This window comes from Sturnira hondurensis, unplaced genomic scaffold, assembly GCF_014824575.4.
Source record: "Sturnira hondurensis isolate 20B ecotype Veracruz unplaced genomic scaffold, ASM1482457v3 Scaffold0018728, whole genome shotgun sequence".
NCBI lineage: Eukaryota > Metazoa > Chordata > Mammalia > Chiroptera > Phyllostomidae > Sturnira > Sturnira hondurensis.
In genome coordinates this window covers 9303276-9328903 of record NW_028091359.1, presented here as the reverse complement: position 1 = coordinate 9328903, position 25628 = coordinate 9303276, and the positions used below count along the sequence as shown (strand labels likewise).

The 25628-nt window shown below is 40.7% G+C and overlaps 1 protein-coding gene across 1 annotated transcript in view; it reads left to right on the top strand.

The window, feature by feature from the left end:
* ABCA9 (ATP binding cassette subfamily A member 9) overlaps positions 1-20078 on the top strand; it is a 55877-nt gene extending 35799 nt beyond the window's left edge. Inside the window, exons 25-40 of the mRNA XM_037069976.1 lie at positions 499-672; positions 862-975; positions 3071-3190; positions 5958-6026; positions 6450-6541; positions 7734-7854; positions 8442-8559; positions 9204-9295; positions 10961-11121; positions 11640-11715; positions 11789-11883; positions 12554-12673; positions 13095-13235; positions 14481-14560; positions 18907-18962; positions 19096-20078. Of these exons, the coding sequence (XP_036925871.1) occupies positions 499-672; positions 862-975; positions 3071-3190; positions 5958-6026; positions 6450-6541; positions 7734-7854; positions 8442-8559; positions 9204-9295; positions 10961-11121; positions 11640-11715; positions 11789-11883; positions 12554-12673; positions 13095-13235; positions 14481-14560; positions 18907-18962; positions 19096-19194 (1728 nt within the window). The 3' untranslated portion in view covers positions 19195-20078. The remainder of the gene's footprint in view (positions 1-498; positions 673-861; positions 976-3070; positions 3191-5957; positions 6027-6449; positions 6542-7733; positions 7855-8441; positions 8560-9203; positions 9296-10960; positions 11122-11639; positions 11716-11788; positions 11884-12553; positions 12674-13094; positions 13236-14480; positions 14561-18906; positions 18963-19095) is intronic.
* The last annotated feature ends 5550 nt before the right edge of the window (positions 20079-25628 follow it).

Here is a 25628-nt window from a genome sequence, read left to right as displayed (position 1 = left end):
CACATTTCAACGGAAGACTTCTTACGCCAGCCTGGAGTTTGCAATGCGATTGACTAGTTAGATGGTCATTTCTTAGGCTCCGAAAAGAGGCCCATTATAAATGCACTGTTTACATTCAACATACAATTTATCTACCTTATAGGAAATTGTAAATCCATGTCTTTGGAATCTTTGAACAGTTTGTAAGTCTTGATGGTGTCAAAGGGAAGGAACACTGCCTGCCAGAGGCAATGCCCAGTCATTGTGTAATGGGATGTCAGCTAGTTTGGTTAGTGCATTTTCCTTTCCGATACTGAAGTTGTCGTGGGGGTTACGGCGGGATCAGTGCCCCAGAAGCAGGAGTATGGCAAGTGAGGGTCATTTGCTACATCCGCGTGATCATGCAGAGGGGACAGCGAGAGAATGTCTGTGACGGCGTGTTTGTAATTTCTCAGGCCCCACTATTCCAGACCTTTCGATGACTCTCCTATTTTTTGTCTATGTGTTTTTTTTAATCAGAGGAAAGCCCACTCCCAGCTGTGGATCTCGGGCCTCACCCCTTCTGCGTACTGGTTTGGGCAGGCCCTCGTAGACGTCCCACTGTTCTTCCTGATCCTTCTGGTGATGCAAATAATGGATTACGTCTTTAACCCAGATGACCTTATATTCATCATCCAAAACCTGTTAGTGCAGGTAAGTGGCACAAATTATGAAGTGGCTTTATTTCATGATTCTAGTGAGTGCGGAAATATTATTAATCTCAACCCCCAAGAACTTCACCTTACTTTTGGTAAGGTAGCCCAGTTCGGAGAGTTGAGGTTGAAGTAGGAATACTTTCCTTGATGGCAATTATTTTATCCAACCTTCATATTCTCTTTGCAGATCCTGTGTAGTATTGGATATGTCTTATCTCTTATTTTCTTCACATATATGATATCATTCATTTTTCGCAATGGGAGGAAAAATAGTGGCCTCTGGTCATTTTTCTTCTTAATTGTAAGTATGCATACAGCAATATTATTTTGTTTTCAAGCCACTTTACATGATTTTAAGAGCATATACTTTCATCTTTACACTAAGCAGAATGGTAAGTTAATGTTGCTATCTAGAAAATCCCAATTACTCTAAGATAATCATAGACATATATAAAATATCCTCTAAGTGAGGGTGCATACCATTATAAACTATGACCTCAAACATGCCTCCAGGTCTAACCTGTCCCCAGGGCTAGAGACGCCTCTCTCTAACGGTTCACTTACAATGCCACTTGAGTATTTAAAAAAACAACTCACTGATCATATATGTAAAATAAAATCTTTTCCTCGTCTTCCTAGTCTTCTTTGTCTCTTAATAAATGACGTCATTACGGTACAATCTATGCAGATAATTTACTCATACCAGAAATTGAGATTTATCCTCGATCCCTATCTCTTTGTTTCTCTTCCTGTTCGATCCATTTGCATATCCTTTAGACTCAACGTTTCTCAAGTCTGTTTGATGTGTCTCAATGTCACTGCCTCATCCATTGTCTAAGCAGTCAGCATCTCTGTCCTGGAGCTCTGCAGCAGCTCTGTGACTGGTCTCCCTCTCTCTACTCTGGCCTCCTGGAAACAACAAGACTCATTTTACAATGTGCTTGCAAGTCACCACATTGTACATCTTAAATTTACACAACATTATGTCTCAGTTATATCACAATAAAGCTGGAAAAAAAGACCAACCACTTAAAGATGAAATTCATTCAACCAAGAAATAAGTCGAAATAAAAAAGTCAAGAAAAAATTGCTATAAAAGCATAAATAGGGACTACTGAATTCTGTTAAACATGTGTGAATATTATATAACTTTGGTATGGCATCTTTATATAGCAGAATCCACCAAGTTTTTATAGTTCCTTTTGTAGAGCAAGCATAACTTTAATAATAAATCCTGAGAAAGATAGAATAAGAAAGAATGTCACTGATAAATTTAGATGGAAAGATCCAGGATATCTCCCTACATAAAGAGATGGCCAAGCAAACTCAGAAGTAAATTAAAAGAATACTAATAATAAATAGTCAAGTGTGATTTACTTCAGAATGCACTGATACCTCAGTATGAGCAGCTGTCAAACTAGAGGAGAAAAAAACTGAGTTAAGAAAACACCATACATCCCCAGTAGGGGACACATGAGAGGCAACCACACATTGATGTTTCTCTCCCACTCTTTCTCCTTCCCTGCCCCTCTCTCTAAAAATAAATAAACAAAATACATATTTAAAAAACGCCACACAATTTCTTTTAAAAACACCCGGTAAAAAGAAAATATAAATACAAGAAAGACAAGTCACCAAAAATCATTATCATATTATGTAGGAAAATTATACGTTTCTTTACCTAACATCAACAGTAAAACAGAGACACCTGCCATCATTACAACATCCTGTCTCAGCGCAATGGCCTAATGTGTCCTCTAACTTGTGGCCTCTGGGAGAATAGACTCTCACCATCTTTTAAACAATAATATGTTGGTAACTACTGAAAACTTAAATGCATACATATTATAAATTGTAACAGCCCTCCTCAGAATCTCTCCTTACACACTAAAAGTGTTCATATACAAAAATTCATATAGACTATCATTTATAGCAGCAGAGAAATTGAAACATCATTTCTAAAGGCAAAATTGTTGAATTCTTGCACATCCATTCAAAGAAGTACTGTGTAGCTATGAAAATGAATAGCTGGTAAGCCCAAAACTTTCAAAGGTGTCTTTGACCTACTGGGAAATGAAAAAAAAGAAAAATGCAGAGGAATGTGTAATAAATAGACCCTTTGTCAGAAACCGAATTTCGCAAGGGCTCCCACTGATTTTATGTACATTGAATTCAAGAAGCCCTGTTGTGTCTTAAAAATGTCATGCTGCATCCAGTTCAGAATTGTGACACGATCCTGTGGTGCAGAAATAAAAACTAAGATGGCAGTACTGTCTTGGGGGGTGAGATGGAAATTGAAAATAAGAACATGGACAAGATGAATTTCTAGTCTCTTAAAAACATCCAAAACTCGGATCATTGCACTTGAGTGAAACTATCCTGTGTTTTTATTTTAGGTCACCATCTTCTTGGTAGTTGTTACAGATATAAGCGACTATGGGTTTCTATGGCTGTTTCACTGTACCATATTCATACCGCCATTCACGCTGATTGGCTCTCTGTTCATTTTTTCAGAGGTAAGAATGTCACAATTGTCCTAAGGTCGTCATGTAATGAGTGGCCACCGAAGACAGCCGGGAATAGTGTAGAAATGCAGGTCGAGTCTTAGGCTGTATGAAGTTTGAGGTCTGTGTCCTCTGAAAGCCAGTTCACTCACCACAGGCTAGAATCATGCTCTCATTCAGTAGGAAGGGCTGCCTCGGTTTAGGGAGGCAAAAGGCAGCTCCACCACAGTAGAAGTTTATAGCTGAGAATACCCCTCACTCCTGGGAACAAAGACCCTACTGAGAGGCAGATGAGATGCCCTTTTTCGGTTATTTTGGACATGTTAGGTTTAAGACTCCTCAGAGACATGCAGTGGGAAATACCAAGTAGCCAGTTAGATGCATGAGTCTGAAATTCAGTATGTAGGGTTTTGTAGAGTTGGGGACTAAAGCTAAGTACTTGCGATTCACCGGGATATCGGTGATATTTAAAACCATGGAACTAGATAATATAATCTGCAGAGTAGGTACAGTTAGGATGAAAAGACAGCCCACGGATTTGGCCTTGAACTCCACAACTTAAAGATTGGGAAGAGGAGGAACCACCAAATCAAACTGAGAAGGATCCTGTGAGGAAGAAGGAAAAATGGGGCACTCTTGTGTGTCAGAATCTCTTCTCAGAAACTCTCCTTAAGCATGGGTGTCAGATGGAAATAAATAACACTTCAGAAGGAGGGAGTGATTCAACCAACAAAGAGAGGTCTAGAAAGTCGACAACTCAGAAGACATCATTGGATTTGACTACATGGAAGTCGCCAATGATATTAACAAGATATATTTCAAGAAGAAGGTGAATACAAAAGCCTGATAAGGGTGGGCATAGTAGAAACTGCGAGGTCCAGAAGTAGGATGGTTGCTATGAACACATATTTCTAGAAGTTTTGCTAAAAAGGGTGCCAGAGAGTTGGATGAGTAGATGAATAAGAGGATAGATTTATTGATTAAGAAAGGAGATACTAAGGTAATATGAAAGAAATTTCTCCTGGGAAGGAATTTGGAGTACCTAAGATGCCATGTCCTTGAACTGAGAAAAAAAATGGCACACGGTACACAAGCAGAGACATTAACATCCATAAAGGTAGGAACATTCCATCTAGGTGTCAAGATTGTGGCCAGAGTATGTGAATACAAATAGTTTTGTTGGTAAAAACATGCAATGATTCTCTTCTGACCAATTGTACTTCTTTAGGGGTATTAGCAACTGAAAATGAAGTGAAGAGAAGTGTTGGAATTTTGAGGAAAGAACAAGAGATATAAAGTATTGCTTCAGAAAGTAGGTCCGTGGGACTGACAGGCAGGGCTAAAGGATGCCTGGCCCTATTTTTCAAGTGAAGTCAGCAAAGTTGAGTGTTTGATATCACAGTCTGTTCCTTAGATACAGCTCAGGGCAAGTGGAGGGCTGCATTCAATCAAGTTGCAAGATGAATCTGACAGAGAAAAGGATGTGGAAGAGGGTGGTTCTATATAAAGAAAGATTATAACAGTGGACCAAGGATTCTATGCTAGGAAATAAACAAGTGAAGGAAATGAGGGAGCTTATGGAGAGTGACAGGCAGTGGGATTGGTGGGTTGGAGGTTCACCAACTCCAAATTACAGAGGAAGGAAGCTGAAAACATAAAATGTAGTGGCAGACAGGGCAAAAGGCAGGGAGGCCTAAAACTGATGTTAGACATGGTACAGATATTGGAAATGGGTGACTAAAACATTTAGGAGAAACAGGTCACTTGAAATGAGGTCAGGATCCTGGCAAATCATCCAATAATGCAAAAGAATCATCTTTTTTTGGTGTTGGATGGCTGTGATGGTGCCATCTACCACAAAGAGGGTGCCATCTTTTTAGAGATTTACTACATCTATTTAGTAAACGAATGTTGTAAATAGATGTTTCTCAGGAGAAAAAAAAAAACATCTTGGGACACATAGTGCAAGAAACAAAATTGAGCCCTGGCTGGTGTGGCTCAGTAGATTGAGTGCCTGCCTGTGAAGCAAAGAGTCATTGGTTCAATTCCCAGTCAGGGCACATGCCTGGGTTATGGACTGGATGTCCAGTAGAAGGCTCTTGAGAGGCAACCACACACTGATGTTTCTCTCCTTCTCTTTCTCCCTCCTTTCCCCTCTCTAAAGATAAATAAATAAAATCTTTTAAAAGAAGCAACAAAATTGGGCCTCTACTCTTAATTCACTGAAAAATTGGGGCATGTCTCAAAGTGCATTATAAATTTAATGGAAACCATGCACTTAAGTGTAAGCAGGTAAAGAGCTTTGTCTTCAACATGACAGGTTGTCATGATTTTTCCTGAGTGTGTATGGCAATGGACAGAGCAATGCAATTATTCTAGGGCTGTGGGAGAAGAAGAGGGGGAAGGAACACAGATACAGAGAGAAAGAAATGTAAAGAACAGGGCAGAGGGTTGTCTTAGAATAAATCCCACCCATGAATTAGATGGGTCCTGCCAACACCACCGAAGTTACCCTAGCGAGGTGAATCCTGCTAGGTCACAGTGTAAAATATAAAAGCATCTGAGCCCATAGCCAAGCACAGGTTAACACGTCACCAAGTGACATTGGAATCAAGGAAGACAAACTGCACAGTCAGAAATTGACTTCTACCTGATTTACAAGCAAGAATTACATAGAAGGCTGGCAAGGTCATGCAATGGACCTTCATTTATCTTAATTGAGATGAGATTCATAAACAGATGAAGTTTCACCCAACCACACTTTTTTCTCATTTTACAGATTTCTCCTGACTCTATGGATTATTTAGGAACTTCGCAGCATTATTCTGTATTTCTGGCACTGCTAATAGTAAGAAAACATTTCTATTTAAATGTTCTTACATGAGGGGACACATTTATATGCTTTGCATTAAGTTAAAAATTTAATTTTGATGCTTAAACATTTGGCACTTTAAGCATCTGAACACACACATACTCAGAGGTTTTAAATCCTGGACCACTAGCTTTGTAACAATCATCTGACTGAGTATTAAGAGGAAACTCTCAAAGGCATGAATAGAGTTAGTATCAACCTACTATTTCTGTCATGGTTTCTCTGAAGAGCAGTGAAATGAATTCTGAGAGTTTCATAGAATAATAAATACAATTTTTCAATCTTATGAAAATGTTATCAAGTCTATCTTTACATACGATTAAACTCCTTAAGTCAATTCTAATACTGAAATTGTTGTTTTCATGGTGATGCTAATTTTGATTGTCTTTCCCCCCCCAGCCTTACCTTCAGTTTTTCGTTTTGCTTTTCATTCTACGATGTCTGGAAGCAAACTCTAGGAAGAAATCAATGAGAAAGGATCCTGTATTCAGGTTGAGAGAATTCAAATAGAATTTCATGTTTTATTTTAATTCTTATTGTTAAAGGCATTTTAATAGGCTTAAATTAATGGAGTAAAAAGTACTGTACAGGATTGTTTTTAAGGGACTGTGTAGTACACACAATTATAATTGTTGGTACTTTAATGAGCTTACAGTCTAGTGAGAGAAGCCCCATTAGCACACATGAGACACTGAAAAATTAAGGCAGCCTGTAATTTCACTGACATACTAGAAGAAAGTTATATATGAGAGGTGGTACTTAAAAATAATGGCTAGGTATATACAAGCAATTGGATGTGTGTAGCCAGCCAAGAAGGAAGAGTAGTCTGGAAAAAAGGACAAAAATTGAAATAAATGCCACCATGATATAGGGTCAGGAAGGCAGCTGGAATGAACTTGAAGCCTTCTTTGTATTAGAGGTTGGTGGAAAATTAAAACAAAGCTAGATATTGGAGGGTCTTGGAATAGGGAACCGCAGGGAAGGTTTTACAAATTACGCAATGGGAAACACACAGGTGTGTTTTGACACCCTTGTCTAACTCACAAAATATGAATCAAGTTCAAGTCTAATTGTAGGTATTAGAGCAGGAGAGTGACAAGATGGCAGCCATGTTTTAGGAAATCAGCTAACAGCAGCAATTTGGGATGGCCTGAGAGAGAAAGACAGGAATCTGCAGTAATCAGTGGTGGGGATGATGAAGAGAAGAATTAGATTGGCAGCAGTCTGGAAAGAGTGATTTTGACACATGTCCCTAAGAAGTGACAATGCTCGGAAACTGGTGATTGTGTATCTTAGGTTTTCTGGGACACATCTCTGATTCCAAATGTGCTGACATTGTTCTCACAAAGCTTTCAGAATTCCAAAATATCTGTCAGAATTACAGTTCCCAGATCCCTTTATCAACCCTGCCCTAAAATCCTTTATCAAGGTGTGAGTACCACTTTATTGTCAAAAAAAAGTTCAACAAGAATTAAACTTAGACGAAAAGCAAGGATGATGTGAAGTAGTATCATTTGAATCATTGGAAAACGAGGCTGTTTGCAAGGCACAGGGCATAGGGCAGAAAAAGCAAGGTTATGTTACTCTCAGTTGTGTAATCTATTCAAATAATTGATAACAGTTTACAGAAAGTTTATTATTTCTGCTACAAGTTTTTCACCTGGAAACCTGGCTTGCCTTTAGAATTTTACCAAGAAGCAGTAAAGTTCTCCCAAATCCAGAAGAACCCGAAGGAGAAGATAAAGATGTTCAGGCGGAAAGAATGAGAACAGCAAACGCTGTGACTGTCTCGGACTCTGACGAGGTGGAACTCCTCAAAATGCTCTTCACCAAGTAATACCCTCTCAGAAAAAGTGGGCAACTTCCTGATCTGAATTTTGGAAAAATAAACACATTAAGTTTCTTTCATCCCTGCACAGATAGCTCACTACTTGATTTCAGTAAATCTGCAATGCCAACAGAAACAAAAGACCACATGCGCATATTAAAATTTTTCAGTCCCAAGTTTGGTGGGTAAGGCTAACTATTACAAAACATACAAAGATGCAGTGAGCAAAGCACTTCAGAGGAGAGAGTTCATCAGAGGTGTGTGCATGTATGTGTGTGTGTGCGCGCGCCTGTGAGTGTGTGTCTGACAGACCTATTTGCTTAGTGAATGTCCCTGTTTCTGTTTCCTGAGGAAGGTCAGCATGAATCACATAGATGATTCAATGCAAATGCCCTTATGCTGCAGGAATACAGACTGGGAGGCTTTGCTTTAAGATGGCAGTTTTGAGGGAACGGGCTGGATTCATGCTTGTATAAGGGAAGATTTGGCGGCAGGAGAGTGTGGGGCACTCACTCATTTCAAGATGAAAATAAAACCCTGTGGCGATTCACTTTTCTCTCCAGAAACCAGTCATCATCGCCAGTTGTCTACGGAAGGAATATGCCGGCAAAAAGAAGAACTGCTTTTCCAAGAGGAAGAAAAAAGTGGCCACGAGAAACGTCTCTTTCTGTGTTAAAAAAGGTTGGAAAAGTAGTTCTGTTAGCAGAGTGAGCTTGACTTTTGAAGGGGATGATACTATCTGAATCTGAGGCTGCTCGTTGGTAAACATGAAAGGCAGCCGACTCAGCGGCAGTATATAGACCACTGATGCACCCTGCTTAAAAGCCTCGGTTGGAACAACCTGTTCTTTGCATAGATGACAGTATGTTCTGTGGAAACCAACAAAAAAGAACAGGAACTGAAAAAGAGGCGGTTTTGATGCTAAGGAGGAGCTTTCTAAGAGGTCAGATTAATTTCACAATGAGGAACAGCACATAGACCGGAGGTCACCCAGGAGGTAGCAGCTCCTTCTTCCTTCCGAACAAATGACTCATTTGGTCAGAGTGTCAGTGCGATGCACCAGGTGTCAGCATCAAAATTTGTTTCAACTCCAGCTCAGCCTCTTTCTTACTGGTTGCATGACCTTGGGCAAGTGTTTATCCCCTTTATGCCTCGGTTTCCTCACCTGTACAATGCAGGTTTGTCTGTGGGTGAGAAATAAGTGAACTAATGCCCAGTGTGCATTTGAGAAAAAGCTTGACACACAGTGAGTTCTCAAGCAGTATTTGGTTTTTATTATGATGATTATTTGTAGCTATAATTCTTAGCATACCTTTTTTTTTCAGGTGAAGTTATAGGTCTGTTAGGACATAATGGAGCTGGTAAAAGCACAACTATTAAGATGATAACCGGAGACTCGAAGCCAACTGCTGGACAGGTCAGTAACACACACAGAAATCCAGTCATTGATGGCTGCCTAGGTCTAAGGTTTTACTGTACATACTGATGACCATCCTCACAGATGTAGGTGACCTTTCGGTATTAGTCAGTGTGATTTATGCATTGAATGAAGGGGATTCATAAAATTTTATCCCTTAATTCCAAAAAGAGTTACATGCTCAAAAGGGCAGCACATTATCTACAGTAGGACTTTTATTGAATGAAAAACAGAGTCACTAAAAGGCAGTCTTTTGGGAAGTAAAGCTAAGCATTAGCTTTACTGCAGGTCAGAGATCTTTGCTTGGTGAACTCATGCACCCTGAGAACTTATCGAGTTGAACTGCCAAGATCCAGGATTTATTCAGAAAACAGAGATCATAAGTTAGAGGAAAAATTAGCAACTGTCTAAATTCCAAAGCAAAACTAGAATAGTATATGAATAACACTTGGCTGTATGTCTAGGCTAAGTTGGGTGAAACGACAAACAGAGATCAAAGGACTACCACTTTGAAGGGGAGATGCTATTGACATTTGACAGAAGGTCAAGGTCAGAGAGAGTATTCATGAAGAGAGGCTGTACAGTGGTGTTGATTGCCACAGGGGTTTCCTAAACTGTCTTCTCCATTTCTACCCTTACCTCGCTGAGCAGCCAGCAGCCCCCCAAAATGCAGAGGTCATGTCCCATTCCTGCTCATAACCCTTTAGTTAGAATTGATCCCAAATCTTAACCATGGTTGCAAACAGCCCAGCAAGATCTGGGCTCCATTGAATGCCTTTCACACCACACCCCCTGTTCACACTGGCCTGTGGTGGTCTTCCCATTGTAGGACCTATGAGTTTGTTTTTCCTGTGGCCAGAGTACCCTCCTTCAGCTTTTCCTGTGCTTGGTTATTTCCTTCTCATCACCTTGAAATTTGCCTCCCCAAAAGCCTTATCCCTGACCATACTAGGACCTAAACTATAGCCTTCCTGGTATTCTTTAGCACATTTATTTCCTTGAAAGTGTGAGGCAGAGGCTACAATTCACTCACGTGTATGTTTTGTTTCCTGTTTCACTAGATTGAAAGCTCTGTGAGGGCAGGTTAACTGTGTTTCTTCTCTTTTGTATGGAAGACAGACAACATAACACGGAGGTGAAGGGCTTGGATTCTGATGGTAGACTCCAGTTTCAGCTCCCAGGTTTATACTGTGTGATCTGCGAGTTTCTGCATCTGTGCACATGTTAGATTTCTCACATGTAAATCAGGGATGATAAAACCAACACCTCAGTCATGTGGGTCTTTCTAAGGATGAAGTAATTCAAACAATAAAATATTTGGATTCTGGCATGTAGGAAACACTGGTACCTGGTATTTATTATTATTATTATTAATTTATTAGGTGAATAAATAAGTAAATTTATTAATTTATTATTAATTTAATGATAATAATAATAAGATAGTGTCTGGCTCATAAAAATAGTAAGTGCTATCATGTATCTGTGGGATATGCACCTTTGGGCTTCTTGAGTTTCTATCATTATTTTCCCAGAGGTAAGTGATGACTTACTGACTTTATATTCTCGGCAGCCTTGTGTGTGCAAGAGAAGTACATCATTGAAATACACACCTACATGCACACACATACAATTTGGGACAGAGTGTGAGAATGAACCTTTGTGTAGGTGATTTTGAAGGGGAGCATCGGAGGGGAAGCCCCCAAGTTCCTGGGGTACTGCCCTCAAGAAAACGCCCTGTGGCCCAACCTGACGGTGAGGCAACACCTGGAGGTGTTCGCTGCGGTGAGAGGGCTCCAGAAAGCAGATGCCACAGTCACCATCACACGGTACCTTGGGGGAGACGCACCTGTTCTCTACTAGTGGGATGTAATAGCTTCACACAAAATTAAGGAAGGGCAATTCTAACTGATGAGTCCATGGCTATGGGAGAGGACTTGGTTATCCAGACCCCAGTTCAGTGTTGCATTCTCTCATTTTAAGCCTGGAGAGGAAAAGTTTATTGATTATTCTTAATACAAAAAGAAGTCATTGAAAATGTGAGTTTAAAAACCATGAAAGGTCCATAAAGTATCCTAGAAAAATTCGATTTTTTTTACATTCTATTTTTCAACTACAATTGACTTTATATTACTTATTAGTATATTATTAGTGTATCAGTATATTATTTTATATTAGTTTCAGGTGTACGGCATTGTGCTTAGATAATCATATTTAGTTTCTATTTTATGATCAATCTGAACAGTGTTTTTAAAAGTTCTGCACTGTAGTCTTCTGATTTGCTCACCATCCCACAGCACACCCCATTCTGCAGGGGTGATGTGGGTTGACTCACTGTCTCCCGCAGGTTGGTGGAGGCGCTCAAGCTTCGGGACCAGCAGAAGCAGCCTGTGAGGGCTTTGTCGGAGGGAATCAAGAGAAAGGTAGAGGCGAGACTCGGGGTCACTCTGCTAGGCCCACAGGGCGGGGCCAGACGCACTGCTCCTCTCGTTCCAGCTGTGCTTCGCGCTGAGCATGCTGGGAAGCCCATCGGTGGTGCTGCTGGACGAGCCGTCCACGGGCATGGACCCCGAGGGGCAGCAGCAGATGTGGTGAGGAGATGCCATGAGCAACGCAAAGTGAAACTCTTTTACTTCCAAAGTGAAAGACATCAACATTATCAGCAAAAACAATACTATGGGAAAAATCTGATAGCGCATCACTGCCAATTTTTATGGGGGTGAAAAAGATATTCTATCAAACCAATACTCTGAGAATTTTGTTCTCATACTAGTCATCTGGGTATGTTTGGTCCATTTTTATACTCAATGCCATCAATCTATATTAAGTTTCAAAGCTTTCTGCAATACCACCCGAGACATACTTCTACCGGCAGAAAAAAAAATCCACACGTGAAATATATTCTTTAATGATGTTAGGAATATTCTGAAAACTGCTACTGTGCACTTTAGGGTATATGTCATTATTATCATGTTTTTAAATGTTATCATTTTCTATCTTTTTTCCTACTGCCTTCTCATACATAGTCTTGAAACCTAGCATTTTTCTAAATAAACTTTTACCAATATCATTCTCCTCGTTCAGCCCAAACCACAGTTTGGTTATTTCCATGCAGGTAAGCCCTGTAAAAAATCCTTTCTTTGTCTCATCTGGATTCACAAATTGTTCTATACGTGACAATGGTAATTTCTTTAAAAAAAATTTTTTTTACATTATCCCAGCATTCCCACTAGTTAACACGACGTCCCTTGACTTAACTAGGCAGGCGATCCGGGCCACCATCAGAAACACGGAGAGGGGCGCCCTCCTGACCACCCACTACATGGCGGAGGCTGAGGCGGTGTGTGACCGCGTGGCCATCATGGTGTCCGGAAGGCTCAGGTGGGTGCCCACGCCTGGCCCTCAGTTACGCCATGAACGAAGGACATTTCCCAGCACACTGCATGGCTCTGAGGAGCTGGAGAGGCTGCTGCTCCGCTCTACCTGGCCCAGCCTACAGACGCCTACTGAGGCCAAAAAGCACCAGTTGCAGGTCTGTCTCCCTTTCCTTGGTTGACTTCATTCTCCTCGCTCCCCACCCACCTCCAGATGTATCGGTTCNGCCCACGCCTGGCCCTCAGTTACGCCATGAACGAAGGACATTTCCCAGCACACTGCATGGCTCTGAGGAGCTGGAGAGGCTGCTGCTCCGCTCTACCTGGCCCAGCCTACAGACGCCTACCGAGGCCAAAAAGCACCAGTTGCAGGTCTGTCTCCCTTTCCTTGGTTGACTTCATTCTCCTCGCTCCCCACCCACCTCCAGATGTATCGGTTCCATCCAGCATCTGAAGAGCAAATTTGGCAAGGATTACCTGCTGGAGATGAAGGTAAAGACCCTCGCCCAAGTGGAGACTCTCCACACGGAAATTCTGAGGCTCTTCCCCCAGGCTGCTCGGCAGGAAAGGTAAACACAGGCAGTGTTCTGTTTCATCTTGGTCTTTGTTTTGTTCCCTATTATGGTGATGAAAAATAAAATAAATTTTATCATCTCTTTCTTCTTTTTTTTTAACTTTATGGTAATTGGGAATATTTTAATTACTAGAGAAAGGCCCAAATCCGGGGGATCCCACAGGAGGGAAATAAGAGAACATAGTGCTGATTGGGAAGCTGATTCTTGTCAAGGAATGTGCCAGGTACTGACAAGTGCTGGTACCTAGTTCATTTCAATTGCTCCTTCTAGAGGGTGGAACCATCCCCATGAAATGCGATCACCTGTACAACGCCCAGTTCCAGGCACAAGTCAAAGCTCACTGCATGCTGTCTCTTAGCCTTCTCATTATTATCAGTAACAAACGGCCCTTGAGACTCAAGTAGGTTTGATAATGCCGTGTAACGGGTGCTGGGGCCAGGAAGCAAACCTAGTGTTTTTTGGTTAAATGCTATTGTCTTCTTACTAAGAGAGAAGGGTGATAACCCACTTCTTCCCTTCAAGAGGCATACGCGCTCGCTGTTCGTTTCCTGCCATTTGTCTCTCATTCCTGCATTGTCAAAGAAGCCTTTTCTTAAGAGCCTTACAATGGTTCTGCTTTAGTAAACTGACCTCTTGTGGATCGAGGAGCATTCACCCTATGGCTGTTTCCAACACTATACCGATATATACATGCAAACAAATTATTGGCCACATTTTTGCTCCTTTTTGTTTATTTTTCCAAAGTCATGATATCATTTTATTATCTTTTCACGTTATGTTTCAATGACAGCTTACATTCAATATTATTTTCTGTCACTTTCCAGTATACAGCAAGTGGTTAAATAATCATATACTTTATGAAATGGTCCCCCCGGCATTTCCAGTACCCGCCTGGCTTCGCACATAGTTATCACAGTATTACTGACTACATTCCTTGTGCTGCACTTTACAATCCCATGACTATTTTGTCACTGCCAACCTGTACTTCTTAATCCCTTCACCTTTTTCACCCGGCTCTCCCATCTTCCCCCAAATCTGGCACCTGTTGAGATGTTCTCTGTATTGACGAGTCTCTTTCAATTTAGTCTGTTCAGTTATTTTGTTCTTTAGAGAAATGCAAATGAAAACCACAGTGAAGTACCACTTCACACCCGTCAGACTGCTGCTCCTGCTTAGACCTCTGCCTGTCCGTGGCTGGGCTCTGGAAACCCAGGGTTCAGCCTGCTGCTTTCCTCACAGGTACTCCTCCCTGATGGTGTACAAGCTGCCTGTTGAGGATGTGCGGCCCTTATCACAGGCTTTCTTTAAATTAGAGATAGGTAAGAGCAACTGTGTAGAGATAAGACCGTGGGAAACAGGTCAACTGAGATCTTGTGTAAAGCCAGTAGGATATGTATGTGAATATAAAATTGTGATATTATACCCAAAATAAATTATTAAGACTTTTAATTCAGTAGTTCTCAACCAGAGGTGAATTAGCAGTATCTGGGCATCATTTTGGTTGCCAGGACTAGGGGAAGGGTTGGGGAGGCAACTGGTATCTAACAGGTCAAGGCCAGGGATGATGCTAAACATCCCACAAGGCACAGGTCAACCCCCACCCGCAACAGAGAATGATTGGGCTAAAATATCATTAGTGCCAAAGTTGAAAAACTGTCCAAATGAGTGAGGCCCTAGAGGGAAGAGACCATTGGCATTTGGGACGGGAGCGCCCACAAATTCATGCAAACAGAAAGATACACACTTGGTTTTGTGGCTTTGTGTTCTTTGATAGCATTAGATGCTGATAAGAAGGCACCTCTCCATTGAACTAGGCTACGTCACAACTCTTTTCTAGGCTCTTAAATTCTGACTTAAGATTTGGACTTTTGCAAACTGTGCTGACCTGGACTACGTTTTTGCCTGTCATGCCAGTGTATAAAATCTGATAAAAAGCTGAACACCTCCCCTTTTTGTGACTTGTGCTTCCTTTGCCTGTCATCCATCACCTTTGGAAGTCCCAGGCTTTCTAGTTCTTCATGAGATTCTTCCCCTGAGACAAGCTTGTGATGACCCCACATAGGTTTTCTTTTTACTTTCTGATTTTGCCAGTCACCTTCACTGTATGGTGTATGGTCCATTTTCCACACCGACTGTTTTGGCCTTTTGACCAATTTTGCAATATTCCTGTGGGAAGGAGTCCCACAACCAGCTCTGATCAATAGGAAGGGTTTCGTAATGAAGGAGAAGCAGGGAGGGAGATGTCACAGGAAGGCTGCCTCCCTAGAATACAATGGAGCCTTTTCTTTTTTTAAAATACATTTTATTGATTGTGCTATTACAGTTGTCCCATTTTCCCCCCTTCACTCTTCTCCACCCTGCACACTCCCTCCCCTCCACATTCCCCCCACTTTAGTTCATGTCCATTGAACTAAATGCTTTGGCTTCTACATTTTTTATACTATTCTTGCCCTCCCCCTGTCTATTTTCTACCTACCATCCATGCTACTTATTCTCTGTACCTTTTCCCTCTCTCTCCCCTTCCCACTCCCCTATTGATAACCCTCCATGTGATTTCCATTTCTGTGGTTCTGTTCCTGTTCTAGTTGTTTGCTTAGTTTGCTTTTGTTTTTGTTTTAGCTGTGGTTGTTCATAACTGTGAGTTTGCTGTCGTTTTACCATTCATATTTCTTATCTTCTTTTTCTTAGATAAATCCCTTTAACATTTCCTATAATAAGGGCTTGGTGATGATGAACTCCTTTAACTTGACCTTATCTGAGAAGCAGTTTATCTGCCCTTCCATTCTAAATAAAAGCTTGGAGCAATCTTGGGTGTAGGTCCTTGCCTTTCATGATTTGGAATACTTCTTTCCAGCCCCTTCTTACCTATAAGGTCTCTTTTGAGAAATCAGCTGACAGTCTTACAGGAACTCCTTTGTAGGTAACTGCCTCCTTTTCTCTTGCCGATTCTAGGATTCTCTGTTTAATTTTTATCTTGGGTAGTGTAATTATGATGTGCCTTGTTGTGTTCCTCCTTGTTTCCAACTTCTGTGGGACTCTCTGAGCTTCCTGGACTTCTTGGAAGTCTGTTTTCTTTCCCAGGTTGGGGAAGTTCTCCTTCATTATTTATTCAAATAAGTTTTCAATTTGTTGCTCTTCCTCTACTCCTTCTGACACCCATATAATTCAGATGTTGGAATGTTTACAGATGTCCTAGAGGTTCCTAAGCCTCACCTCAATTTTTTTTTTTTGAATTCGTTTCTTCATTCTTTTCTGGTTGGATGTTTCTTCCTTCCTTCTGGTCCACACCATTGATTTGAGTCCCAGTTTCCTTCCCATCACTATTGGTTCCCTGTACATTTTCCTTTATTTTACTTAGTGTAGCCTTCATTGTTTCATCTAATTTGTGACCAAATTCAACCAATTCTGTGAATATCCTGATTACCAGTTTTTTGAACTGTGCATCTGATAGTTTTGCTACCTCTTTGTTGCTTAGTTTTATTTTTTCTGGAGCTTTGATCCGTCCTTTCATTTGGGCCATTTTTTTGTCTTGACGTGCCTGTTACCTAGTAAGGGGTGGAGCCTTAGGTATTCACCAGGGAGGGTTAACCCACATCACTGGTTTGTGATGCTATATGTGAGGAAGGGGTCTGAGAGGGAATAATGGCACTTGCTCTGCTCTCTACCAGATTTCAGTCACTTCCCTTGCTTCCCACAAGCAAATTGGACCCTTCTGGTGCTGATTTCCATGTGGGTAGGCTTGTGTACATTCTAGGACCCTGTGGGTCCCCTCCTCCTGGTCTGGATGAATGTGTCTTCTTTAACTCCTTGGTTGTCAGACTTCCATACCGTTCAATTTTCTGTCAGTTCTGGTTGTTTTTTGTTTTAAAATTGTTGTTCTTCTTTTGGCTGTGCGAGGAGGCACAGTGTGTCTACCTACGCCTCTATCTTGGCCGGAAGTCTCACAATGGAGTGTTTTCTTAAGAACCTTTTAATGTTTCTGCTTTCAAAAATGTCCCCTCCCTCTCCAGATTCCCTCTGCTGTGCTTAATTTTCTGAAACTGAAGTTCTAATTTAGGGAAGAAAAACAGTGTATTATCAGTTTCTTATCCCATTATGTGAAGATAACACAAAGTACAAAATATTGAAACCTAAGCTAGCAGTTTTTTCTCCAAATGTTAAGTTGGCCATACATTCTCAGCTGCAGTGCATGTATTGAAGTTATGGGCTAGGCCAAGCAGCTTGGAAGCAAAATGCATGTTCTGTGATTATGCCTTTATCTTGCTACATATACTCGTTCTTGCATACAGTCAGATCACCTTTGGGTGATGTAAATTCCAGCAAAATTAGAGCCTCACATGCCCCTTTCTTGCTTCAGATTTGAAAACTCAAAGCTAAAAAGGTAGGATGGTCAGTTTTATCTCTCTTCCTGCTTATTTTCTACTCATAAGCTGATGTTTTTGCCCTCTCTAGGACAGAGCATAAGGAGAGGGGAGAAGAGATAATATGAAAGCAAAACTAGATTTGCTCATTAGAGCTGTACTATGGCAACAGACCCTGACTCCCCTTCTCTTGTGGGGTGCTTCTGTGGGTTCCCTGAAGAGACCCTCTCCCCTCCCATATTTAGTCTCTGACCACAGCTTCCTGGAGTGGCTGACGCTGCCTCCCCTTGGCCTCTTGTGAACACCATGCTGGCCTCTTGGAATCTCTTTAACCTTCTGGGATATCTTCTAGGCATACCTACTGGTATCCCTCCCACTTTGCATTCTGTGAGAGACACACAGATTCTTTGCCTCTCCAGGCTCTGAAAGTGCAGAGCCATCAGCCATCCATAGCATGGTTTCTTTATGTGTTTTCAGACATGAGTCAAGGACCCATTCCCATGGTTCCAAATTGTGGGCCAACCCCACCCCAGCAATCTGATGACGTTGCTCTTCAGTCTTACCTTTCCACTCATTATATCCTCTCCTTGTATATCTGCACATTTGGGATCTCAGTCATAATCCAGATTGGTAACAGATTGGAAATTCAAAATAGGATAATTCAGGGAAGTTTTGTTTATAAAGGGACTATTTGCGAAGGTGCAAGGAACAGTGCAATTACCCGAGGCTAAGCCAGCAGAAGTGTCCCCATCCCTAGGTCCGAAGGGACTAAAAGAGGAAGCAGTGACTGAAACCTGGGTGCAGAGTCATGTAGAATTTGCCACCTTGAGAGAAGGGGCAACATGGGTGGTGTCAGAGGGGAAGTGAAAGAATAAAGGCCTTGAGCTACCTCCCCTCTTCTCTGTTCCTTCTTCTGGGCTGTCACTGGTGGAATCCCCAGAAGGAGCCTCTGGAACAGAGAGCGGGGTAGAGAAGAATGAGGGTTCATGGAGAGGGGCACCTGATAGAGTTCCAGCATGGAGGGAACCATTCATGGTTTAACCTACTTAGGTGGTCTGGAACCCCTTATGTTGTTTTTCAGTCTGGTGGTGCCTCTGCCCACATCCTAAGACAACGGAAGAGTATTTCCATCCTGTCATGGGACTAGAAAGTAAACTCGTGTGCGCATACTTGGTCCAAGAATGTGTGTTCCCTTGTCTTTTATATTTAAGATCTACTAGTATGTACCTCTTATACACATGTCTTGGTACAACTCTCTGGACCAAAAATATATGGTTTCCTAATACACATCCACCCTTGTGCAGTTAAACAGAGCTTCGACCTGGAGGAGTACAGCCTCTCGCAGTCTACCCTGGAGCAGGTGGGTCCGTTTTAGAAATTCTTGTATCCCCCATGGATATTTATGTATACTATCTGCCTATTCTTTGTGCTCACTTGGAACTCCAGGAAATAGTGTGACTCCCTCTCTCTTCACTTTTTCCCCTTCATGTCAGGTTTTCCTGGAGCTCTCGAAGGAGCAGGAGCGGGAGGACTTGGAGGAAGAAGTCCATCTATCAGTGAAGTGGAAGCTCCTCCCGCAGGAAGAGCCTTGAAGCCCCAAATACCCTGGGGTTGCTCTTTAAGCTTGTGACTGTTTTAAGATAACATTTTATAGTAAGATAACATTTTATAGCGTGAATACTCCTTATCTCAGATTTGTACAAGGTACTTTTGAAACTTATGTCATGATTCTTCTCAATAATATTACTACAGTAGGACTGAGGAAGCCAGATCCTGCAGCCTCTGCACCAGCCACCAGATTGCACATTTCATACAGTAGTGAACTGAAAAAAATACATTTGTTACAGAATTGTTTCTGCTTCTGAGGATGATTCAAAGATTGCTTCATTTTCTTTCACTGCACTTTAATATACTGGGCATTTTCTTATCTTTTTGACTAGAATACCAAGTAAGACAATGCTGATTTTAGGGGGCAGGGAGTCTACTGATTACACAGCAGCAAAGTCTTTGCTTTGTGTAATTCACTGCTGCTTTTTTTTTTTTTTTACTTTTTATTAATTCACTGATTTTTCCTTTTCCATCATTTTTCAGATTTTAGGTTGTAGAGTTCACGTTTTGCCTATAAAGGAAATTTGAAACCTGTTAAAATAAATAATTGCAGTAAGACTTTGAATTATCAAGTTGATAAAATACTTATCTTGCATATAATTTTAAATATATTTCTGATTTTATGTTTTTATGATGCAATGACCTATGCAAAGCAGTAGGTCCACCCATATATATTGATCTTAATTTCCCATGTCCATATCTGTTATGATTTGTTCAATTGGTGACTCTATAAACACCTTAAAATCAACACGATATACTTGTACACTCATACTTGGATTAGTTTCTATTGTTGCTGCTACTTTCATTGTTGCATAAGTCACTAAGTGTATGGTCATTTATTATACAACAATAAAAGTTTAATACGAACTTTTAAATGAAGTGTATTTAGACAAGTTGCCCTTCCCACATTATAGGTCACAAAGACCCAGAATTCAAATCCAGGAGCCTGTCTGATGCCACCTACTTTAAGATTTCATGGAGCAGTTATTAAACATTGGGTTGACGTTTCACTGAAGGTATAAAGAGCATTCCTTCAACTTGAAGTTTTTGTTGTCTTTTGGGGAGAGAATCTAAAGAACTTAGTAGACACTATATAATCAACTTCTAATTGTTATAGTGTCAACCAGAACAATACAAGGATTTGAAGCTAAAAACTACTTTTGCCCTAAAAATAACCAATTATTGTGGTAAATCCAAACGATCCCATTGTGAATAGTTTAATATAAATATCTCAGGTACAATTTTGAAGTGTCTCAAGTTTTATATGTTTTGTTACAATTCAAGGGTCTACAGGCAAATAACCAAAACTTATTATTTTGCTATATTTTATACCCAGTTGGTGTCATAAACATTACAATTTAAAGCTATCGCAGTATACTTGTTGTCAGAGTGGTAAGAAATAATTTTATTTATTTTATTAATTTATTCTTATTACCCTTTATTGATTATGATATTACAGTTGTCCCGATTTTTTGCTCTTTGCCCCCTTCACCCAGTGTCCTCCTCTCCCGCAGGCAATCCCCACACCATTGTTCATGCCCATGGGTCATACTTGTAAGTTCTTTGCCTACTCCATTTACTGTATTTTGCATCCCCATGGATATTCTGTAACTACCTATTTGTACTTTTTAATCACCTCACCTCCTCACCCATTCTCCCATACCCCATTCCCATCTGGCAACCATCAAAATGCTCTCTGAATCCATGATTCTGTCTCTGTTCGTTGAGCAAAAAAAACAATGAATCATAACAACAAAAAGAAAAAAAGAATCAAGTAAAATAAGAATAGTATGAGTAACCTCTGGGATAACTTCAAGAGTTCTGACATTTGCATCATAGGGGTGCCAACAGAAGAAGAGAAAGAGCAAGAAGTTGGAAATCTACTTGAAAAAATAATGAAAGAAAACTTCCTAATTTGATGAAAGAAATAGACATGCAAGTCCAGGAAGCACAAAGATCTCAAACAAGATGAATGCAAAGAAGCTCACTCCAAGACACATCATAATTAAAATGACAAAAGTTAAACATACAGAATTTTTTAAAATTTTATTTATCTTTAGAGGGGAAGGGAAGGAGACAGTGAGAGAAATATCAATGTATGGTTGCCTCTCATGTGTCCTCTGCTAGAAACTGGCCTGCAACCCAGGCATGTGCCCTGACTGGGAATTGAACCATGATCCTTTGGTTCACAGGCCCATGCTCAGTCCACTGAGCTACATCAACCAGGGCCATACAGTGAGAATCTTTAAAGCAGCAAATGAAAAGCAGTTAGTTACCTACAGAGGAGTTCCCACAGGAGTGTCAGCTGATTTCTCAAAAGAAAGTTTGCAGAATAGAAGGGATTGGCAAAAAATATACAAAGTCACGAAAAGCAGGGGCCTATAGTCAAGATTGCTCTACCCAACAAAGCTTTCATTTATAATTGAAGGGCAGATAAAAAGCTTCCCAGACAAGAAAAAACTAAAGAAGTTCATCATCACCAAACCATTATTATATGAAATGTTAAAGGGAGTTATTTAAGAAAATAATATCAAAGCTTTGAACAATAAAATGGCAATAAATACATACCTGTGAACAACTGACTCTAAAAAGAAATAATTTTATGTTAACCTTGAAGATGTTGTAGGTTATTGATTAAGGAAAAAACCAAAATTTGTCTCAGGGAGAACTCTAAGACACAAGTATAAATAAAGTTACCAGGAGTGCCTTCCCTTGCTATGAACTTCAAAAGCTACAAGGATATAAAAGGAAATGCAATGATCTTGGCAAAGAACTTGAGGATTCATTGAGAAAGAGCACACCAAGCTCTATGAAATACCCATAGGAATTTGTTTCTTAGGCCTCAGAATTGGCAGAGTTACATTGGTATTATTCTTGGCTGCTTTCTAAGCTATGGACCAGCGAGTCAGTGATTTAAACATGCTAAGTCTCAGTTCTCCATCTTAAAAAGGGAGTATTAATACCCAACGTATTTACTCATTGACTTGCTGTGAGAATCAGATGACAAAATGCAGGTGAAAGTTTATAAATAAAAAAAAATTCCTGTAATTGTAAGGACAGTCACATGAGCAGTGGTCAGAGTGATGGGAGGGGTACTCTGGTTTTTTTTTTTTTTTTTTTGCACTTTTGCAAATAGTCCCTTTATAAACAAAACTTCCACCAGGATAAAAAAATCTTCCTTTTATAATCTCACCTTCCATATCAAGGAGGAGGCATCCTCTGAGTATAGCAATTCCAGACACTGAACTATTATTCTAAAGAGGAAAATAATTCAAGTTTAGAGTCTATACTTCACATACCAACAGAGATGTACAGCCTTGATGCTGAGGGAAGTTTTTCTGATCATTACAAAAGTTAACTGCATTTCATTTCGCAGGAGAGTCACAGTGATGGATTACACTGATCAAATGGTACTGGAAACACTTACAGGTAATGTGCAGGTGCCATCTTTTGTTGAATCTTCTTAACATCAGCTGAGGCACTTGTCTCTCCTCTTGTGCACCATCTTCACTAAGAATCTGGAGTAAAAACAGCCCCACGTAATTTTCTATGTCGTTTAGGTAGAGACCTGCTGATACTCACCAATCCCATTCTCCTTCTGAGCAGACTGGAAGATTTCCTTTTCCAGCCGCCTTTATGGTTACTTTGGGGCCATGGGACTAGCTGTGGACTATAGAATATGGCAGAAATGATGTATGACACTCTTGGGCTGCTAAGTCTCCTGCTAGGTCATTTGTGTGATTTCTCTTTCCCATTTGTGAGTCAGAAAATGTGGGACTCGAGATGGCAGAGCCCACAGTGGAAAGCACTGGAGTCCCTGAGTCACCATTTGGAGATGAGCTGCCTACAAGAGCCACCTGGCCTGCTTAGGACTAAAACACAAAATACATGAAATGCACACACCCACACACACTCCAGAATCCAACCAAACACTGAACAACTACCAAACCCTTTGTGGTGTTGAGCTATTGAGATTTCTGAGATTGTGGGGCTGTTACAACAGGTAGTTAACATTACACTGACTAACAGAGTAGATCATGCCAAGAAAGGTGTAGGACAAAACCCTGAACCGGGCACCAGTGCAATTGCTGAAGACCTCCAAACTATCCCAAGCTGCCTGTCCCCAGTCCTCACCTGGATCGGGACTCTGCAAGGTTGACCCTTCCATTTACCTGCCGCAGCCCGCTGCAGCAAGGGTGGTCGCGAGGTGAGGCGAGGGACTGAAAGAATGGAGAGGACCAAATGCTCTGCTGGCAAATGGCAACTTTATTCAAGAAACAACTGTCTTATATACAAACTGCTGTGGCCTAAAGCAAGACGGCAAGGAACTAGAAACAATGTTACACACCCTAGAGTTATCAAAAGGGCAAGATGTTCTCATATCCTTGGAACATTAGCCCGAGGACAATGGTGTCCTCATAACCGTCATTTCCTTGGAACATGCCACATATGCCAAGATCTTGTTATCTCCTTCAAGGCTGGGAACAAGAAGGTCAGGAAAATGTCAAGACATCCGCCGGCTCCAGGGACCAGAAACCAAGTTCCTCCACCATTTTCACAGTGGAGGACTCTGTCCTTGGTCCCCTGTGGCCTGGCGGGCTCCCACATTTACCTGTGTGTGTTGACTCTTACCAAGTTGGTATTTCCTGCAATTTGTCTCCACCACGCTGCCCTCAAAGTGTCTAGCCAGACAATAGTAACTTTCTATTATTGCTGCTAATATACATGTCTTCCCGTTTTGATACTTTTTGAGTTCTATCCATGGAAACTTCAAGGCAAGGGAATTAAAATGTTGGGTTAAAACTATCTTTTAAGTTTTTGTTTTTATTTTTATTTTTATTTTTTTCAATTTTTTTATTTAATTATTTTTCAAGTACAGTTTTCTGTCTATTACTCCCATCCCATCCCAACCCCATCCTCCCCCCTCCCTCCCATTTCCACCCTTCTCAGTTGTTGTCCATGTATCCTTTATATAGGTTCCTCTAAATCCCTCCCTTATTTCCCCTGAAATTCCCTCCCCTCTCCCCTCTGGTCACTGTCAGCCTGTTCTCTATTTCAGTGTCTTTGGTTATATTTTGCTTGCTTGTTTGCTTTGTTGTTTAGCTTCCTGTTAGAGGTGAGATCATATGGTATTTGTCCTTCAACACCTGGCTTATTTCACTCAGCATAATGCTTTCCAGTTCCATCCATGTTGTTGCAAAAGGTAGGAGCTCCTTCTTTCTTTCTGCAGCATAAAATTCCATTGTGTATATGTACCATAGTTTTTTGATCCATTCATTTACTGACGGGCACCTAGGTTGCTTCCAACTCTTGGCTATTGTAAATTGTGCTGCTATGAACATTGGGGTGCATAGGTTCTTTGGGATTGGTGTTTTAGGGTTCTTAGGATACAATCCCAGCAGTGGAATTGCTGGGTCAAAAGGCAAGTCCAATTTTAGTTTTCTGAGAAAATTCCATACTGTTTTCCATAATGGTTGTACCAGTCTACAATCCCACCAACAGTGGACCAGAGTCCCCTTTCCTCCACACCCTCTCCAACATTTGTTGTTTATTGCTTTGTTTATGATAGCCATTCTCACCGGTGTAAAGTGGTATCTCATTGTAGTTTTAATTTGCATCTCTCTGATAGCTAGTGATATTGAGCATCTTTTCATGTGTCTCTGGATCCTCTGTATGTCCTCCTTGCAGAAGTGTCTGTTCAAGTCCTTTCCCCATTTTTTAATTGGGTTAGTTGTCTTCTTAGAGTGAAGTCGTGTGAGTTCTTTGTATATTTTGGAGATTAAACCTTTGTCTGAGGTATCATTGGCAAATATGTTTTCCCATACAGTTGGTTGTCTTTTTATTTTAATGCTGTTTTCTTTAGCTGCGCAGAAGCTTTTTATTTTGATGAGATCCCATTTGTTTATTCTTTCCTTTATAGTCCTTGCTCTAGGGGACATATCAGTAAAAATGTTGCTGCGTGAAATATCTGAGATTTTCCTGCCAATGTTCTCCTCTAGGACTTTAATGGTGTCATGGCTTATATTTAAGTCTTTTATCCACCTTGAATTTATTTTGGTGTATGATGTAAGTTGGTGCTCGAGTTTCATTTTTTTGCATGTAGCTGTCCAGTTCTCCCAACACCATTTGTTGAAGAGGCTATCTTTACCCCATTTTATGATACTGCCCCCTTTGTCGAATATTAATTGACTGTAGAGATTTGGGTTTATTTCTGGGCTCTCTATTCTGTTCCATTGGTCTATGTGCCTGTTTTTATGCCAGTACCAGGCTGTTTTGATTACAGTGGCCTTGTAATACAGTTTGATATCAGGTATTGTGATCCCTCCTACTTTGTTCTTCTTTCTTAACATTGCAGCTGCTATTCGGGGTCTTTTATGGTTCCATATAAATTTTTGAAGTGTTTGTTCTATGTCTGTGA